Genomic DNA, 19,446 nt, shown 5'->3' with positions numbered 1-19,446 from the left:
TCTGTGAACAGACAGACAGCAAATACTTTAGGCTTTATGGGGCACCTATGGTCTTCATCCCATGTTCTTTGCTTTTGTTGTTGCTGTTGCTTTTTCTTTTTTTTTTAACAATTGTTTAAAAATGCAAGAACCATTCTTAGCTCAAGGGGCTGCACAAAAACAGGCCACAGTTTGCTCACTCCTGCTCTAAAGTATAGGTGATTTACTTTTTCTTTTTTTTTTCAACGTTTATTTATTTTTGGGACAGAGAGAGACAGAGCATGAACGGGGGAGGGGCAGAGAGAGAGGGAGACACAGAATCGGAAACAGGCTCCAGGCTCTGAGCCATCAGCCCAGAGCCTGACTCGGGGCTCGAACTCACAGACCGCGAGATCGTGACCTGGCTGAAGTCGGACGCTTAACCGACTGCGCCACCCAGGCGCCCCTACTTTTTCTTTATAATAAAAGTAGAATGGTGGTTAAGATGATATCGGAAATTCAGATATATGACAACACGCTTCATCATCATCTTAATCCAGCCACCTCTGTGAGTCACTGAGCATGTCTGTACCTCGGTTTCTTCACTACAAAATGAGGGGCAAGAACAGATCAGTGATTTATAAACCATACCCTCAAGGAGCCCAAGGACTCCAGCTTACCTCCTTCCTTAGCACACACTTAAGCCGCACAACCTGGCATTGATCTTGTCTATACACTGGAGCTCTCCTTAAAGACAAGGGTTCCACTAATTTTTTTTTTTTAAGTTTCGAAAATATGGTACCAAATGATCTCAAGAATCCTTCTGGTGTTAATTCTCTATGAATCCAATATTGGATAATTGATCCTTTTCAAGTCATTTGATTGGGAAGTGTCAGGTCCTTTAAAACCCTGTCTTGAGATATTTAAAGGAAGAGAAACAAGAACAAGAATGAGATCATACTCTAAGAGACAACCCGTACGTATGTATTTAGAGCTGTGGAAATCCACCAGACAGGCCTATCAGAGGGTTCCTGAGTCCCACAGATTAGGGGTCTGGGAAAAGCAGAATGGTTTCGCAGGGGAAAGAGCTCTGAGTACAGACTCAGGGACCTGGGTTCCCGTCTGAATTTGGAACTTACAAGCTATATGACTCATGTTTAGTTAACAAAAATTCGAGAGCCCACTGAATATGAACTCCTGGTGCGGGTGTTAGGAATATGGAGAAGAACCAGACCGACATGGAACGTTCTGCCTCCCATCACTCGATCCCTCATCTGTAAAGTATGGTAATAGCGAAGGATTTGTCGACTGCAAGGCGCAGAGAACGTTTAGCTAGAAAGCTACAGATTCTCTTCCTTTTAAGTACATAAAATAAATGCAACTTCAAGAATTGACCAAATTAATACAATAAGGCCATAATAGGTTTTGCAGAGCAAAAGAAACCATTTCTAGAACCTGAAGCAGCAGGACAAAACAGAAAGGGCACAAGCTTAGACTCCAGACACTCCCACTCTGCTTCCTAATAGACCCACCTGACATGCACAGGCCTATTCTCTTGTTTATAGAATAAGATACTGATACCTATCATCGCCATGAGGCTACTGTGAAGGGAAGTTAGAATTACGTAAGTAAGGCACCTGGCACAGAATTAGCACTCAGTGAATAATAGTGTCCCCTTGCCCTCCCTCCCAGACACCTAGAAATCTCAGATGAGAGAACACTGTATTTTAGATGGTGGGGCTTACCTCAAAATTGTTGATATTGCTACCCAGCTCTATATCATAATCACCTCAACCAAAGAGGACAGGAAACTTCTGGTTGTTATGACCATGGAATCCAGATGTAGAATATGCCCAGTCATCAGGAAAATCTTACAGTCTTGGCACAGTTTGAGGACAGAGAGAGGGCAACAGCCAATAGCTGAGGGGAGACTCTACAGTCTGGAATGTGCCACAGACTTCCAACCACAAAAGTTCTCTTTGCACTTTGTCTGTGGTATCCCCCTGTGGTGTAGGCCGTGGCCTCTGCTCTTCTCGGCAAGTCTCCTCCGGAAGCACATGACTCTCCCCAGGCTTCTCTAGGCCGCATCCATGTGAATGTCTATGGCACTGTTCATCACCTCCTACCCAGCCCAGCTGGACACGTTAGCCAAATCATTGTCTCATTGCTGAGAAAGGATGACAGCAGGAGATGTTCTCCATGGTCCTTTCTACCTCTAAAATCCTTTGATTCTGTGACTCACTCTTAACCTCATTCATTCAACTCATTCATTCATTCATGCAAGAATCTTTATGAAACACCTCCTATTTATTTGATTCTGTGACCCGTTCTTAATTTCTTTCATTTGTTCATTTATTCAACCTTATCTGACCACTTACACCAGGTACTGCGATGTGCAAGAATGTACAAAAATGAATACAGAATAGGCCATGCCCTTAAAAAGCTCACAGCGATAAAGACATAGAGGAATAAGCAATAACAGTATGGCATGGGAGGTATTATGAGAGACCAGTGGGAACCAGTGGAGGTCCCCTAATTCCTCCCAGTAGGTGGAAGGAACAATAATAGGGGAGGAGGGGAAGCTGGAAAGGCCTTCCTGAGAGCTGAGTGCTAATTGATAAGCAGAAGGTTAATCTGATGGGTTCAAGACATTCAGAAATAGGGGGAACGAATCTGCCAACATAAGGAAATACAAGCATGGTAGTCTGTCATATAAATAATTCAGTATGAATGAAACAAGGGGTATACAGCAGGGCAGGAGAAAGGGAGCACAGATGATGAAGCATCTTCCATACTTTACTAAGAAGAGCAAACTTTATCCAGTTAGGGGATGTCTGGGATGTCTAAAAGATCCTCAATAAATCCACGAGTGTTTTAGAAAGCCTACTGTGGTAGCAGTGTGGATACTGGGCTACACAGAGGCCAGGGTAGGGGGATGGGGATATGACATTGAGGCAAAAATAAATAAATAAATAAATAAATAAATAAATAAGCTGTGAATCCTTACAGGAGAAAATGAGAGTGTATGGTACAGCAGTGGCAGGGAGTGGCCATGATGAACTCCAGAGATATATCTACAAGAGAGTCAAGAGGCTTGGTGATCAGTTTGATGAGGGAGGAAAGGAAGAGCATGGCATCTAGGATCACACTCAAGCTTCTGTCTTGGGCAAGGGGGTTAATGGTTGGTGAGGACAGCAGTCCAGGCAGAGAACACAAGAAGCCCAGCAACACTCCCAGTTTCCCAAGCCCCAAAGCCTTGACCATCTCTTGTCCGCAGCAAAGCACGGGCCACCTAAGTTATGCCGGCCCGTGGCACCTACATCTGCGTGAGGAAGAAAAGTACTAACTGCAAAGTGTATCGAAAGCTTTACTTTCATTTTAAAACAAACAGATATATTATAGAGCAAAGTACATTATTTTCATTCCCATTTGCAGACAGAGCAAGAGACTTCAAAGATACCTCAGAGAAATCTCAGAGAAGCTGAGAATACTTCCCTGTCTTCAGGGCTCTCTGTCTTTTGGGTTCTTCAGTGCAAATATTCACGCAGTGCTGCAGTATAACATTCTCACGTAAAGCTGAAGAAACACGAACGCCAACACCTGCATTCCCATTTCTATGCAGACAGCTTAGACAGTGGTTCTCAAAGTGTGGTCTGTGGGCCCCTAGTGGTCTCTGAGACCCTTTCAAGGGTCCTCAAGATCAAAATTGTTTTCATAAGAATTCATAAGATGTTATTTGCCCTTTTCACTCTATTGACATTTGCAATGATGATACAAAAGCAATGATGGGTAAAATTCTGGCTCCTTAGCTCCAATCAAGGCAGTAACACCAAGCCACACTAGGAATCATTGTATTCTTCACTGCCACACACTCAGAGTAAAACATACACACACACACCCCAAAATAACCAGGTCCATTTCACCCAAGAATGTCTTTGATGAAGCAGCAGCAAAGATTATTAATTTTCTTAAAGACTGAGCCCTGAGGAAACACCTTTTGAATATGATATGTAATGAAATGTGTCCATGAAGCACTTCTGCCATCACTAAAGTGTGATGGCTGTCTCAAGGAAAAGTAAATCTGTGATTTAGTTGAGAGGTGAACCAGCCACTTTTTTCATGGAACATCACTTTTGACTGAAAGCGTAACTGACAAACTACGGTCATTCAAATTTGGGTATCCAGGGGCGCCAAGCGGTCAGTTGGGCGTCCAACTTAGGTTCAGGTCATGATCTCATGGTTCGTGCATTCCAGCCCTGCGTCAGGCTCTGCACTGACGACACAGAGCCTGCTTCGGATTCTCTCTCTCTCCCTCTCTCTCTGCCCCTCCCCCACTTGGGCACACACTGTCTCTCTCCTCTCTCTCAAAATAAATAAATAAACTTAAAAAAAAATTGGGGTACCTGGCACACTATTTCTTGGAAATGAAGTAAGGCTGATACTTTAAGGAAAAACTGACAGTATTTGTAGCCAATGATAAAATTCAAGCTTGCCAGCAAGAATTAAAATTTTGGAAAATCCATATCTTACGCTATGAGCTTGACAGTCCCTCAAGACAAAGTGATATGTGCATGCATGTTCACAGCAGCACGGTCCATAATAGCAAGAAGTAGAAACAAACCATACACCCCTTATAATATGGTTCTGCAGTATAACACTAGAGAGCAGTGAAAATGAACTCACTACAACTACAAGCATCAGTGTGGATAAATCTCACAAAGATCACCATTGAGTGGAAAACCAAGGTGCAGAATACATGCAAAACCAAACAGGGTAAAGCTAGGGGTACGATAAGCAGAAAACTCAGAATAATGGGGACAGGTAGCAGGCGAAGGGCACGTTAGAAGTCTGATAGGGTTGAAAAGTGTTAGATTGGGCAGTAGGTTTACAGGTGTTCATTTTACCATTATCTTTTCTTATCTGTGTATAAATGTTCGATGTGTTACTTTTTGTAAACAGCACTACTTCACAGCTTTGAAAGGGAAGCACTGCATTAGAGCTTTCTTTGCCAAAGAAAACCAAAGAGGTGAGGAAGGGGCAAGAGGCATGGGGTGAGCCCTGGCTGAGGGCCTCCAGCACTGGCCCCAGAGAAGCCCATCGCCGGCAGGCTCTTCCAGAGACAACTTCAAAGCAGCATCTGTGCCATCCATGGATCTTCGGTTTTTCAACAGCCCTCCCTGCATAAAAAAGGCCATTTTTGCTCCTTCAGGCCACCCGCTCCCATGTCACTTGTCATCACAGTGAAAGAAACTACTACATTTCACAGCTGATTTTGTATTGTATCCAAACTACAAAATTTAGTAATCCTAATCTCTTATCATCTGGACCAGCTCCTACTACATTTTTCCTGCCTCCTATCCTTACATCACCAATATAACCCTTTTGATTCAACTTCTTAGTGTCTCCCACATACTTTTGGCTTATTTCACCCTCTTTTGGCTAATGTCATTTCTTCTGCTTAGAATGTTCTCTCCTCTCTTCTCAAGATCTAAATGCATCCCTTCCTTAAGGATGTTTTAAGTGTCACTCCTCTTCAGGAATCTTACCCATCACTCCCACTGGGTTTCCTCGAACATTTACACTTCTAATTCATATTATATTGTCTTGCACTTGTTAGCACATTGATTTGTGCTTATCCTCTGTGCTTGTTTTGTGTCAACATTTCAAAGAACTGTCCGCAGGGGCTGCAATCTGTACAATTTCTACAAGTCACATAAATGCTCAAAACTTTTTCTTAATGAATGAGCACCCAGTAGGGACTACAACTCTCAGCGGACCATGCCCTCACTGCTCTAATGTGACACCATGTGTGTTGACATATGTCCTTCCTTATTCCCAAAAGACTTTCAATTCAGCATACCGAGGGAGGTTTTGCTCCGTGGTAGGTATAGATCTCCCACTTCACGACAGAAACCAAACAAAGCAGCATTTGCTTTAGAGAACTCTTTTTCATAATATTAAATGATTTCAATGTAAGTCAGCGTTGTCTCCTCCCATCCCACTCCTCTTTACCTGAAAACCACCCCTGCCAGGTGGTTGAACGAGCTTCTTGGTAAACACAAGATCTTTCATTTTTGCACAGTTGTATTTATTCAACAGGCCCTTATCTTTAAAAATCAGTGATCTTCCCTATAACTTCTATCCTCTTGGTCCTAGTCTCTGTTTTCTGGTCAGCATTTCATAAATCTATGAAAATACCTTTCAAGCCGAATTTTAATTATTTGTTTCACCTCTTTCTGTGCCCACTTGGCTCTGAGATCCTTGCAAGCAGGGACCACGCTCTATTCAACTCCACTGATCCCTACTCCCTGGCACAGAGCACTCAGTTACTGCTGCTTGAATGAATGAATGAATCAATCAATCAATCAGTCAATCAACCAACCAATCAATTAAACAAGTATCAGCAGACCCAAACTAAGAATTTAAGATGAATGACAATTCAGAGTAAGTTCACTCCCTTTATCGCTTGACAGAACTTTATATATTTGAGTGTAGTTACCAGGCATGATTGTTATCTAACTTCACTCTTAGCTTCAAATTAAGCACTCCCAATTGTCTCAATAATTAATTCCTTATACAAGGAATTCAAGAACCTAGACTCTAGTTGCCTCCCTTCTGGTGAGTAGTTTATCAATTTCCCCCTTTAAATTGGGGCACTCAATTTGGCATTCAATTTACAGATGTGATCTAATCAGTTTACAAGACCAGTGTTGCCACCCTTGTTCTGAATTCAGTACTTGAATTAACTCAGCCAACTCTGCTGAAATGCATCCATTTTTCGAATGAAGGCTGAATTTTAAGTGTTCCTTATTATCTTTTTGCTTGTTATCTATTAATAGTGGTTATCTCTGGGGGTGAAAGTTGGGAAAGGGGACTTTCATGCTTTACTTTGAATATTTCTACATAGTTTTAATTATTTACACTGAGCCGGCACTGCGTTTGCCATTAAAAGCCAATATAGACTTTAAAAAATAAATTAATAAGCAGAACTCATATCTGTGATTTCTATGGCTCCAGTCTGATGAAGTACACTTAAGTCACATTTCAAAGACTTGTACGGTACTTCTGTATTTTCTTTTGTATATATTTCCTCAGCTCTCTGCAAGTATTCAAGTAGCCTTTGGTGCAGAGCAGTTCTCTCTAAATGTGATCTAGTGGTCCAGCCAACCCAACCCCACTTCTCGATCATGAAATTTCTCTCCTTATCAGTGTCAGAAAACAGCTCACTATAATTTAATTCCCCTCTTTCTTAGTTCAGATTAAAATGCAGTAAATTATCATTTGAGGTTTGCTTCCCCCTAGAAGGGAGAAATCATGCAGCACATTTCAGGAATATTTCCTGAAGCAGAGGGTGTCCCACACTTTGTTTCCTTCTAAATACAGCTGTGTTTCATGCTGTAGAGAGGACTGTTGGGTTAACAAGTAGGGCCAAACAAGCACAGATTAGAAGACAACTATAATTCTAGGCCATTACACGAAAGCAGTGTTCTCCATATGGAGCACGTAATTCAGACCCCAGAAAGTGTCACGGCATGTGACTCTCATTCTCTTACCCTCAGCTTAGCCTAAATCTTTGAGGAAAGAAATACTATCGGTGGCACAAGTTCTCACGAATCACAGAGTGACGTGCTCCATCGGCACCTGTAGAGGAAGGTCCCTGAATGGAAGTGCAGGTGGCAAAGGCATGTCCTTCCTGTGTAGGGCCCCAGGAAGGTTTTGAAGTCCTCAGAGACGCAGTGGGCCTCAGAAGACCAGTAGATGGTCCAGCCCTTGATAGTGCAGACACAGGTGACCTCAAGCTAGTTTCTCCCTCTCCATGGCTCTGTTTCTACTTCTGTCCAACTGGTGGGAGGAGTCTTTCCTGTTTGCTTGTAGGCAGATGATATCAGTGAAAATGCTTTGTGAACAATAAGATATAACATAAATAGGAAGCGTGGGTGATCTACTATTATCCATTTTACAAGATGGTGCGAGGTAAGACCAGAGAGGTTCAGTGACTTGCCCGAAGTCACAAAGCTAGTGAGAAACCCCGATGACCGTAGGGGGACAGTGGACAGAGAAGACTGGAGTCCTTGTCTCTTGCCTAGTGCAGGTTCCTCCCTGAGCCTCTCTCTGACTTCAACCTGGAGGAGTGAAGTCAATTACTCAGGTCCATGAGCTATTTCCAGGGTTTTAAAAGTCAAACAAATTATTGTTAATAAGCTGCTAGGCTCAACATGTCTTTATTTTTGGCTGAAATGGCATCCACCCAGAGTGGGAGTTCTGGTAAGTTCAACACTGGCTATCCATTCAAATCGGTCAGAGAACTTTTTAAGAACGTCCATGCCCAGGTTCCATTCTGAGCCATCAAATTTAAATTGCTGGGGGTGTTTGCAATTTTTTAATCTCCCAGGTGATTCTAACACGCAGCCAGTGTTGAGAACCACGGTGTTGGCTAATGGTGATCAGAAACTTAGAGGCAGCAGTAGTTGTCTTTGACTGATTACACAGCACAGTTAGAGCCATCTTACTGGGATCCTTAGTTGAAATGAATTTACACCTCTTGTCTATTAACATGGCCAGCATGTATCGTGCATATACTCTGTGCCAGACACGAATCTAAATACCAACTTGTGTGAACTCAGTTCCCATAGGACCTACAATGTTCCCCCATTTTACAGATGTGAAAACAGGCAGAGACTGCAGTAACTTGCCAAGGTCAAGGCTAAAATGTGGTGCAGCCAGGACGGATCTCATGCATCCCTGGGACCAGGATCTTAATCCCCACCCTATACTGCTTCTTACTACTGCCATAGAATGTGGCTTACAATACTTTAGCCTCAACGATGAATTAAAAGATCACTGAATGTTGAAGAATGTAGGACGGTTTCTAATCCAAAGGCCTGCAGGGGCCGGGCAGGAATATACATGAGGGAGGTGGGCAGGTGTACATGCAGACGGGGACACGGCAGCAGAGTGGTAGGAACCGTGGCAGACTGTCGAGCACATGCCCGGGGAAGGGAGACAGCCGCCACCGACTGTAGCAGATTGCTGCCATGTGGGGAGGTGGGCCCCGTGCTGCTGGCTCTTCCAAGTTTTCAAAAGAAGCTAGAAATTTGGATTTTTATGTGAAACCACCCATTTCCAAATGCTGTCTCAAGTTTTTAAACATACTGTGTGGGGCAAAACACATCGGTAGGCCACTAGCTTGTAACCTCTGATATGATCTATCTCCCACACACAACACACACACACACACACACACACACCTGAATTCTTCATTTAAAATTAATTTAATGTGTTCTCTTGGCCTGGTTCTCTGCAATTAAAAACAACAGACCCTGACTTTCCTTCTTTGGTGCAAAATTTAAACTACCTAAATAACACATGGAAAAACCAATATAAATTTCCCCTGGGTAATTTTAATCAGTGGACTGACTGTTGAATAAATGAATAAATAAACATTTATTAAATACCTATTTTCCCATTTGAATCTCACTATAAGTCTGTGAGCATGGATTTATTGTCCTTACTTCACAGTAAAACCCAGTCATAATTCATATGATTATTACACAGTTTAGATGTAATTCAGGTCAAATCACACACACCGAACATGTTCCCACAGTAAAAGTCTAGTGTAATATTGTTCGCCTATGAAACAATATTAGTCAAGCCTATTTTAACAGCCTGATAAAAGAATTTTACCATATCACATTATTACTCATCACTCTGATGAGAGATACGGAAAAAAATTTTTTTAAACACAGAAATCACCAAAAAGTCCTGGGTCAGAAATGCCTGTAGTCTAATCACAATCTAAGCAAATGGAAACTTATTTCATATACATAATAAGGGCTGATATTTCTTGTGCTCTTTCTATGCAGCAGGCACTAACTAGGCATGGATTCATGTGTGCATATATTACTGATATTTATCAATATCGATACTGATATTTATCAATCAAACCTTACAAGAACCCTATGATAGAGGAACTCTCATCACTATTGAGAGATGAAGAAACCAAAGACGGCGAAGTTAAGTAATGTCCCTGAGGTCACACAGCAAGTCAGTGCCAGAGCTGGGTTCTGAACAGCCTGGTGCCAGAGCCTGTACATTTAACCACCATGAACTTGAAGCACGTGTGTTCTATTTTCACTTAAGTTGTACCATATACGGTAGACATAGTGAAAAGAGGACAAAGTCACATGATATGTTCTCCTTGTCATTACAAAAAGCAACAAAAGCTTTTTCAAATATCCTGCCAGACAACTTAAGAAACGAGCACTATAGAACGTTAGAAAAATCCAGCACCCTTCCACAAGTACAGTAGCTTGTCTTGAAAGCTCAGATAAGCAGAGTGCTGCTGGTCAATCCTGTAAAAGTTCATTTTCCCCTGGTCTTCTCTGGTCCCCTTTGAAGGCCAACTTCTTCAGAGTACTCAAAACAACCCACCCTGAGATCCTCTGGTCTCTCACTCCTTGCCTTTTTTTCTCCAGCCCAATTTCTAATGGGGTCTAACCACTTGTGTGACCTGTGCTGGAATTACAAGAAAGACAGAGAAAGAGAGAGAGAGAGAGAGAGAGAGAGACAGAGACAGAGACAGAGAGAGAGAGAGAAAGAGAGAGACAGATTATTTTAGGGTTTCCTTTTTCAGGCTCAAGCTTCAGAGAAGGTCCACGCATTTCTTCGTTGCTGATAGACAGAACCTGGCTGAATTTGGACTTTCTCAAAAACAGAAGCAATGAATACCCAAGCCTTAGTCACTTAAGAACTCTAGAGACAGAACTTCAGTGGTGGAGGTTGTTTTTTAATAAGAAGGGAATGGACGGCTGGAAACAATATCCTTTTTAGGCACACAGAATCTGCTGTATTTAATATAACCCTGGGTCAGTCTGTGAAAAGCAGAGTTGCTAAAGGCCACATGCTGATCTCAGACCGTGGGCGTGTATCACTGTACATTTTATAAAATTAGCTACAGTGCAGCCTCTATGTGTGTGTATACATGGCAGTGAAGCTGACTTTTATAAAATAAACAGGAATATGCACCCATGCAGCTAAAGATTAGTATCAAGCCCAAGTCTGATTTTAATTTATGAAACTACCTTGTAACTACAGCAATTCTATCCCAAAGGTGGGTCCTTGGGGAATGATGAGAGTCATCTGAGAGGCCCCTGCTTCAGCACCTAGTCATACGCTATTCTCTGATATCATAAAAAATGTAATTTACAGACAGAGGACAGAAACACAGAACTTGCCCCAGAGCAGAAGAGAGAAAGCAGCTGGCAACTTCAGCCTAGCGAGTATTCCTGGCTATTTCTAGGGTCTGTACTTTGCACATTAGTTTCTTGTAAAATATGACAGAAGACACTTCAGCTACCATGAACCATAAAGTATTTTGTACACTTGGCCCTCAATGGTGTGAATTACTGAGCTGCACCTAGCAAAGTAGGGAACAGAAGAGAATACATCAAAAACAGGACACAGCATCTTCATTTATAATCTCTATCTAAAAAACGTGATTCTAGAGTATCTTAACTAAGCCAAAATACAGTAGTAATAAAAAGCTGATAGAAAAAAAACAAAACAAAACAAAAAAACTCACACGTCTTACCAGAACTAGGCCTGGTCTGAATTTCTTTCCGATAAGAGAAAACTTAGAATCTATTCCTTCACCACAAAGCCCATGGTCTAGTAAAACCTTATGCTAGAAAGCCTTGAACGCCCCCAAACGTCCTATTTTTTAGGTCATACCATCATTATCTCGTTCTGCGATCAGTCTGATTAAATTATAGAAAATTACTAATACATCACTCAGAATGCAGATATCAGCGCCAGCCTGTTGTGTTTGTTTTTCCATCCTCCTGTCCTAATGCTCCAGCGGGTACTTACTTCAAAAAAGAAGAATGGAAGAGAGACCAGGCAACTCCCCACCAGGAAGGGGAAAGGATACATTAACCTACTCTCAGGACTATGCTTTCACAGACGGCACTGCCGACCAGTCACAGAAACCGAGGGAGCCTTGTTACACACAGTGGCCGCGTGGGCTTCACCACCACTCCTTCACACCTTGTCCTCTTTGCGTCCAAGGACACCACTCTGCACGCAAGTGACCGGGGCGAGTGACACTGGGTGAGTTTTTCTCTTTTGTCAAACCGATTCACACTGACCCCGTCTGAACTCAAACTACCGGGATTACTAAATAAACTGGTTTACCAGCCCAGCCGAGCAGCACACGATTCAACAAACCCAGTCTTCCCTACGAGAACCTCTTGACATTAATAGGACTCCTTGTATTTTAAGCCACCTTTTGACCCCAAGAGAAGCCTGCCCGGTTGCTCCACCAACACAACACTGTCCCTTGGGTGTTTCCGCAGCCTTTGTCCACCTAATTTTATAAGCCTCGCAAGACAGAGATTTTCCACACCTCCTTTGGACCTCTCCTAATAGAGGCCATTCAAAGGCTCTAAAAACTCAACTGCACAGCCAGCTCTGACCCTGGCCGACGGCTGTCCAATTTATACTGCTCTAGCGTGATTTATTAACACTTTGTGCTTGAGGACTTGTCAACTCACACCAGCTGTGGCATCTCCAGAGCAAGATGGCAGCACATAGATAAATTAAAAATCAATTTTTTTTACTTGAAACTATTTTGAAGCATTAGAAGGAATGTGATTTTGAACTGTCTTCCTTATTTTAACAAGAAAGTTCAGTGTAACCTACTTGCTATATCAGGAATACACGGATTTCCTTTAGGAGAACAGATGAACATTACTGCCCAGCATCAACCTAGCCTGCTGTGTGGTACTTCAGAATCATTAGCTCTGCCTGACACGAGCAGTGAAATATTTTATTGCTTCAGACTCAAAATTTTTCCCTGTGGTTCCTGTCATAGTCAGGAGGAAGTGCCTCGTCACTGAAAAAAAATAGTAAGACCAAGTAGGGGAAAGAGTTAAACCTTCTACCCCTTCTCTTCCAATAGACATAAAAAGACATGGAAAAATATAAATATAAGGGCTTCTGCTGCTTTGCTGTCATTTTGCTTCCCACATTTACTAGAAAGCAAGAGATGATTTTTAAAGTTTTGTTAATGAAGAACACAATAACGTCTTGACCCACAACTGAGTAAACAATGAAAATACTAGAATAACAAAACAACTGTTCCATTAACTTTTCCTTTGTGCTCCCCCCTGGGAATAAGCATCAGGCAGATTTCCAATGATAAATATAATAGGATCTGAACTCATACATGTTCATGGGTAAGTTGAAGCTAATGAGGAAATCTTAAAAGTGCTGATGGCGCCAATGGTAAAAGGATTTACAGATGTAACAAACACAAGAGAAAGCCCTTCCTGACCGTTTCCCTCCTCAGTTAGTGATCCCAAATGTAGTGATGTTTAGAAAGTGCTGAGCCCCAGGCCTGGCAAACAGTCACAGTATCACTTTCCCCCTCTTCCTCTTTCTTAGACCGACAAACATTTTTAAGGTATGCAGTTTGGGATTCTGCTACAGATAAGCACATGGTATGCTTCAGAGGATCTCTAGGACTTTTTTTTTGAACATGGTATTGGACCCTGCTGGTGAAAAGAACTTTTATAAAAGAGCCATCAAGAGCAGCAGAATCATAATGGTAATATTGGTCTAGGCCAAGAAATAAAGGCTTTATTTTGAGTAATAATTTTTAAAGCCACTTCTCAAAAATAGTTTAGGTTTAACACCCTTTGCTGGAGGTCACCTCCAAAAGCTAGTGCAGAACTTGTTTTTGATTTGTGGCCAGTAGAATCACCACTCAACTGTATAGGACAGGCTATTTTTTTTTTCTGCATATGTATGAGGCCCATATAACAGAAACAAACACACACACACACACACACACACACACACACTCTCTCTCTCTTACTTCTGAGGATCAGGAGAAAATGACTATGTAGCATTTTAAATCAGAAATCTAACGCTTAGGTTAGTAGTGTCAGGTTAATGGCTCACCCATCCCCAAGGCTAATTCGGTTCTGAACAGTCCCATGGGTGTCTAGTTGAACAGAAGGAGCTAGGAAACCTTAGCAGGCCAAAGCCCAGCCTGGGGAATTGCTGGAACTCCGTGCCAGGGGCTGAGACGCACCCCAGACTCGGTATCAGATAGTACCAAGTGCTAGTCTGGATTTCCAGGACTAATCTACTTGAGGGTGGAGCTTCCAGGTTCCCTGGTGTCTATGCTGTAGAGTGGGAGACCTTGTCAATCCACGACATGCCTGGCTAGTAGTATATCTAATAACAGAAAAATAGGTTCTGCACATTAAGTCTATTAGTAGCAGTGGTTGATGAGGGGGCTGAGGCGAGGGGGCGGGCCTAAGGGAAAGTAGAAAGCACTTTGAAGTTTGTATAGATTCAGTTTTCACCAATTTCTTTTTTGTATTCTAATTTGTATTCTACTTCTAATTTTAAATGTGTGTTTACAGGTTCTCTAGATTCTTAAAGCTATATTAATAGTGTCTATTAGCCACTTCTGTGTTTGGCTTCAAAAGCAAACTTCCCCATCACATTCCCCCTCTAACGACCCTCCCCCCTAAATTATACACATCGCTCCTTTCTTTCAGGGTCAAGGTTAAAATGTGCCACTGTATAACTTCTTAAAACCCTGAGATGACTTCTATCAGTCCCAGAGTTACTATATTTTAACTCTGTACAAAAAAGTTCTCCAGGTTAAGGCAAAATCCTCCCCTCATATAAATAAACAAATAAAGAATTTAGCATTACAATGAAGTCTTAAGACTACAGTTATATTCTACATTAAATATGAATTAACACTAATTTTATCAAAGTCAATATTTATTATATCTCCCCACCACTGCAAGTTTCTTTAAGACTCACTCAGCACTTAGGAAGCCTTGGGTTACAGTGTCTGAATTGCAAAATACACCATTTGCCCAGAAATTCCTTAGTCCAAATGCAAATTGCTTACAAAACATGTGTAAACCATGCTTAGAACAGGCAGCACACATCCACAAAAAGGTAAGTGGAAAAGCTTTGCAAATTAGGCTTCCCTTTAAAAACTACAGGGACATTTACGGTGTTTCCAAAAAGGTAATTGCTTCTTACTTCACTAAAAGTGGCTTTATGTGACTAGAAGGAGTTGATTTTTTTTGTTTTTTGTTTTTTTTTAAGTTGAGTGGATAACCGTATTCAATTAGAGAACAGGGTGGGAGAGTCCACTCTTAAAATATAACTTAATCACCAGGCACCAGCAAGCAGGAGAGGCCCACCAGGCATACGAGCTAAAATGGAGCCTGAATTTCCTCTCAGACGGAGAGGGTAGTCGCACGAGGTCAGGGTCAAGGTCACCAGCAGGGCAGGCTGCAGCTGCCCGAATGCGCTACACACAACGGGAGGGAAGGCGTTCCATCTCCGTCAGAGCCGAAAACAGATAAATCCCTTCTCCTCTCCTACCCTCCCTCTAACCCCGCCAACATTTTTTTTTTTTAAGCAGGGGGGAGAAGAGAAGAAAGGAAAATGACCAAATAACCTCACCGTCCTGGTTTTCGCACACAAGCTCATCAGCTCCCAAAGTTGCCATCTAAGGGCAAGTTCGCAGAGAACACTGAAGCCCATTTTGTCCGAGCAGGGCAAGCCTCCCCCGACCCCCCCCCCCCCAGGATTCCTGCCTCCTCTCCCTCCCCCGCCACACGCCCCCGAAAAGAGCTGGGAACTGGCCGACCGGCCATGTGCACGCACACACTCTTCCACCAACTGCTGCGAGTTTTCTGTGAATCGCAGCGCGGAGCCTCCCAACTCGCCCTCCCCGACTCCGCCGCCTTCTCTTCCCTCGCGCAAAATTTCCCTACACACGCAGCCGCCTGCGAGTGATTTTATGTGCATATATATTACATATGTGATATTATCCTCAGAACCTCTAGCGGGCAGGCGAAGAAAGGACTGCACAGGGGCATTTTTTTTTTTTTTTAAAGGAAGGGGAAAAAAGCACAACCCAAGCCCTGTGCGTCGACTCCGGCGTACCGGGAAGGGGAAAGAAAGAGGAATGTTTGCGGAGCGGGCTGCCTGCAAGTGCCCTTGCTCGCCACTCCGGCCGCGGCCCGGGTGACACGGAGCGGCGGGGGCGCTCGGCCCGAGCAGCCCGCGCCCCCTGCCCGTCCCCCCGGGCAGGCACCGCCGCGGATATTTCGCGAGGGGGAGATCGATCGAGCTGCCTGTCTGCAGCGGAAACGCACAAGCTCACACACAACCCGAGCCCGAGACACCATAACCTTAACCCTTCCCCCACCCTCCGTGAACTTCAGGTGACCGACCACGTCGGCCTGACACCCAGGCGGGCGGGCGCTCCGGCTCCGCTCCCGCCCCCAGCCCGGGTTTTGCAGGATCGGGCTCCAAGCAGCGCCAAACCGCCGGGAGAGGGGAGCAGTGCGGGGGGAGAGAGAAGAAATTGACCCTCGGTCTCCCCCGACCCCTCCCTCCGGCGCCTCCGGCGTCCCCTCCTCCCCGTCACCCCGCCCCACGCCTTCTCCCCTGCCCCCTCCTCCCTGCATTCAAGGAGCCGGGCGGCCCCGGGGGATATTTTTAGTTGCTTCTTTCTCCTTCACTTTTAGCTTTAGCAGCATCTCGGAACACTCAAAGCGGAGAAAGATTGGGGTGGGGGGGGCGGGAGCTGGAGAGGGAGTGGGGGAAAAGTTAAGAGTCTAGCAAAGAAAAGCCGGAGGGAGGGCGGAGAGGGACCGGGGGCGCGGGTGGAGGAGGGGAAGGGGACCGGGCCGTGCCGGCGGGTGTGTGTCTCCAGTTGGTGTGTGTGGCTGCAGCCGGGGAGGGTTGTGATGCACTTTAGTCCTGGACTCTGCTCAGGCTCGCCGGGGAGGGGGGTCTGAGAGCCCGAGTCTCGCCTGGCTCCGTCTGCTCCGACTGACCCCGCATTTTATTGCGGCCAGGAGCCCTGCTCCTCCCTCCCCTCGGCTCTGCAGGGACCTCGCGCGCCGCGAGCCGCCCTGCCTCCTGCCTCCGCCTCGGCGCAGCTCCCGCACCCCACATCCGCCCGCCGCTGCCCGGCCTCGCCCCCCGCCCGGCCGCCCCGCGCCCCCCGCGCCCCGGCGCGCCCCCTCGCCCCGGCGCCGCGGGAGCAGCCGCCCGGCGGCGCGTGTGTACCGGTGTGTTTGTGTGCGGTGCCCCCACACCCTCCCCAGCCGCTCCCGCCTCGCCCGCCCCCGACTCCCCTCCTCCGCCGCCGCCTCCTCCACCTCCGCCTCCTCCTGCTCCTGCCGCCGCCGCCGCCGCTGCCGCCGGCGGCTCCGGGGCCGACCAACCCCGGCGCAACCTTTAGCCGGAGACGGACCTCTCCCTGGATCCTGTAGCCGGCGGGCGGCCGCGCGCCCTCGCCCCGACACCCCCAAACGCCATGTCACGGCCCCCAGCCCTCCGCACGCCCCGACCCCCGCACCCTCAGGCACTGGGATCCACAAGGATTTTTTTTTTTTTTTTAAAGATTCCAACCTCTCCCACCACCCCCCCCCATTAAAAAAAAGAAAAAAACCCGGCATCCACACTACTCCCCTCCTCCCGTCTCTTGCCCCCTCCCCCCAGCAACCCGGAGTGAGGAGGGGGAGGGGGAGGGGAAAGGAAAAAAAGCCCGATCTCAAGGAAAAAAAGAGGGGGGGGTGAGAGAAAGAAAGAAAAAGAGAGAGAGAATAGAAAGGGCACGGGGCTGATCATCACCAACATGGCTGCCTCAGCATAGACCTAAACGAGGAGTAACCCGGGCTGTGTCTTTGTCAGTTTCACCTCTGTAACCCTAAACTAATGCAGAAAACAACGGAGGAGGCTGCGGAGGGGAAAGAGGAGAGGGAGGGCGAGAAAATGGCACGAGAGGAGGTGGAGAAGGGATGACTTACGTGAGGGAAGGCGCTTGGGCTGCTCCTGCTTCCTCCTGGGCATTTTCCCCCTTTTCTCACATTCTCCTCCTTGGTTAATGTGAGATCAAATAAACCCCCGTGGGGGCAGAGAGGCAGACACTGGCAGGAGCGGGGAGGTAGTTGGGGGGCGGGCGGGCGGGCAGGGGGAAACCCCTTCTCTCCGGTGTGTGCAATGGGCTGAAGCTGGTTTCCTGGAGCCAGATGAGGGGTTCTCTTCTTTTCTTTCCTTTCTTTTTTTTCCTTTTTTTTTTTTTTTTTTAATTTTTTGGTCGTGCACCTGGCTTGTCCCCGAGCGTAATATTCTTCAATGGAAACGGATCTAATAGGTGTGAGTGTGTGTGTGTCCTATGCTCGCGTGTGTGATGGGAGGTATAAATAAATGAGTGCCGGTGCGGCGGTGTCTATGGCCGCGCTCTGTGTCTCCGAGCCCCTAACACTAATGTCGGGATCAAAGGGCAGCGGCGGCGGCAGCACAGCTCACAGCTCGCTCTCTTGCTCTCTCTCTCTCTCTTTCTCGCTCTCTCTCTCCTCTCGCGCTCTCTCTCTCTCTCTGTCACACACACACTCACACATACACAGAGGCACAGACTGAGGGAAAGAGCGAGAGCTAGACACACACACACACACACACACACACACACACACACACACACATACACACACACACACACGCAGAGCAAAGAGGAAGGTGCCCTAAGGCTCCCAGGGCGGACTCAGCCTGGGATTTGCAACCGCTCCGTCTGGAAAGAATGGGGGGCGCGCGTGCGGGGGTGGGATGGAGTTCTTCGAATTTATCCCGCTATTCGCCAAATCTAGGGGGAAAAAAGTTTTCCCCACTCTTTAAACAACGATTAGTTCATTATTCTTGCTGATTTTTTTTTTAAGAAAAGAAAATAGATTTTTCTCTTAACTTTCTTTTGTTTATTAAACTACATTTTGTTCTGTATAAAATTCTTCAGGCTTTTTCACTGCAAGAATTACTCTTCTCACCCCATCACCTTAAGTTTGTGGAGGTTACGGTTTCCCACACATTCTTCCAAAAAACATTCCAATAAAAATAATTTAAAAAAAAATTAAAAGATAACATATGGTGAAATCGATAATGAGGTTGATGGAATAAATGCCCAGTTTGGGAGTGTTTAGTGGAGTTAAAACTGAAAAACGCTGCCTACATGAGAATTACATCCCCTTGACAAAGGGGGAAAAATAAGATTCGGTCACCCCCATGGTTGTTTTAACAGCTACATGATACTCCTACAGTGCACAAAGCAAGCTTGACTTCTGAAATTTACTTTTTTTTTTTCCCTGCTGCTGTAATGCAGGTATATGAAGCTTACCCTGAAGCGATTCTAGTTTGCATTATGAACCCAAATATAGCAGTTTTCATCAACTGATACGTACTTTCATTACTTTACAAATCACACATCTTTCTTCAAAGAGAGACATAAAGAGGAAAAACAGAAAAGGATGGGTCTCACTCTAGCACAAAAGATACTTGGTGAAAGAGGACTGTTCTCTTTGTGACTTGCAGTCATTTGGATAAAAGTTCACTCAGAGGTTGTTAATGATTTAAACTCCAAAACCTGCTACTATAATTGAAGTA

The 19,446-nt window shown here is 45.1% G+C and overlaps 1 protein-coding gene across 4 annotated transcripts in view; it reads right to left on the bottom strand.

The window, feature by feature from the left end:
* ZNF827 (zinc finger protein 827) overlaps positions 1-18,324 on the bottom strand; it is a 174,037-nt gene extending 155,713 nt beyond the window's left edge. For all 4 annotated transcript variants that reach the window (XM_030312977.1, XM_030312982.2, XM_030312984.1 and 1 more), the window contains exon 1: positions 17,823-18,324. In XM_030312977.1, the coding sequence (XP_030168837.1) occupies positions 17,823-17,865 (43 nt within the window). In that variant the 5' untranslated portion in view covers positions 17,866-18,324. The remainder of the gene's footprint in view (positions 1-17,822) is intronic.
* Positions 18,325-19,446: the final 1,122 nt, after the last annotated feature.

Source organism: Lynx canadensis, chromosome B1 (genome assembly GCF_007474595.2).
Source record: "Lynx canadensis isolate LIC74 chromosome B1, mLynCan4.pri.v2, whole genome shotgun sequence".
NCBI lineage: Eukaryota > Metazoa > Chordata > Mammalia > Carnivora > Felidae > Lynx > Lynx canadensis.
This window is presented reverse-complemented; position numbering and strand designations above follow the sequence as displayed.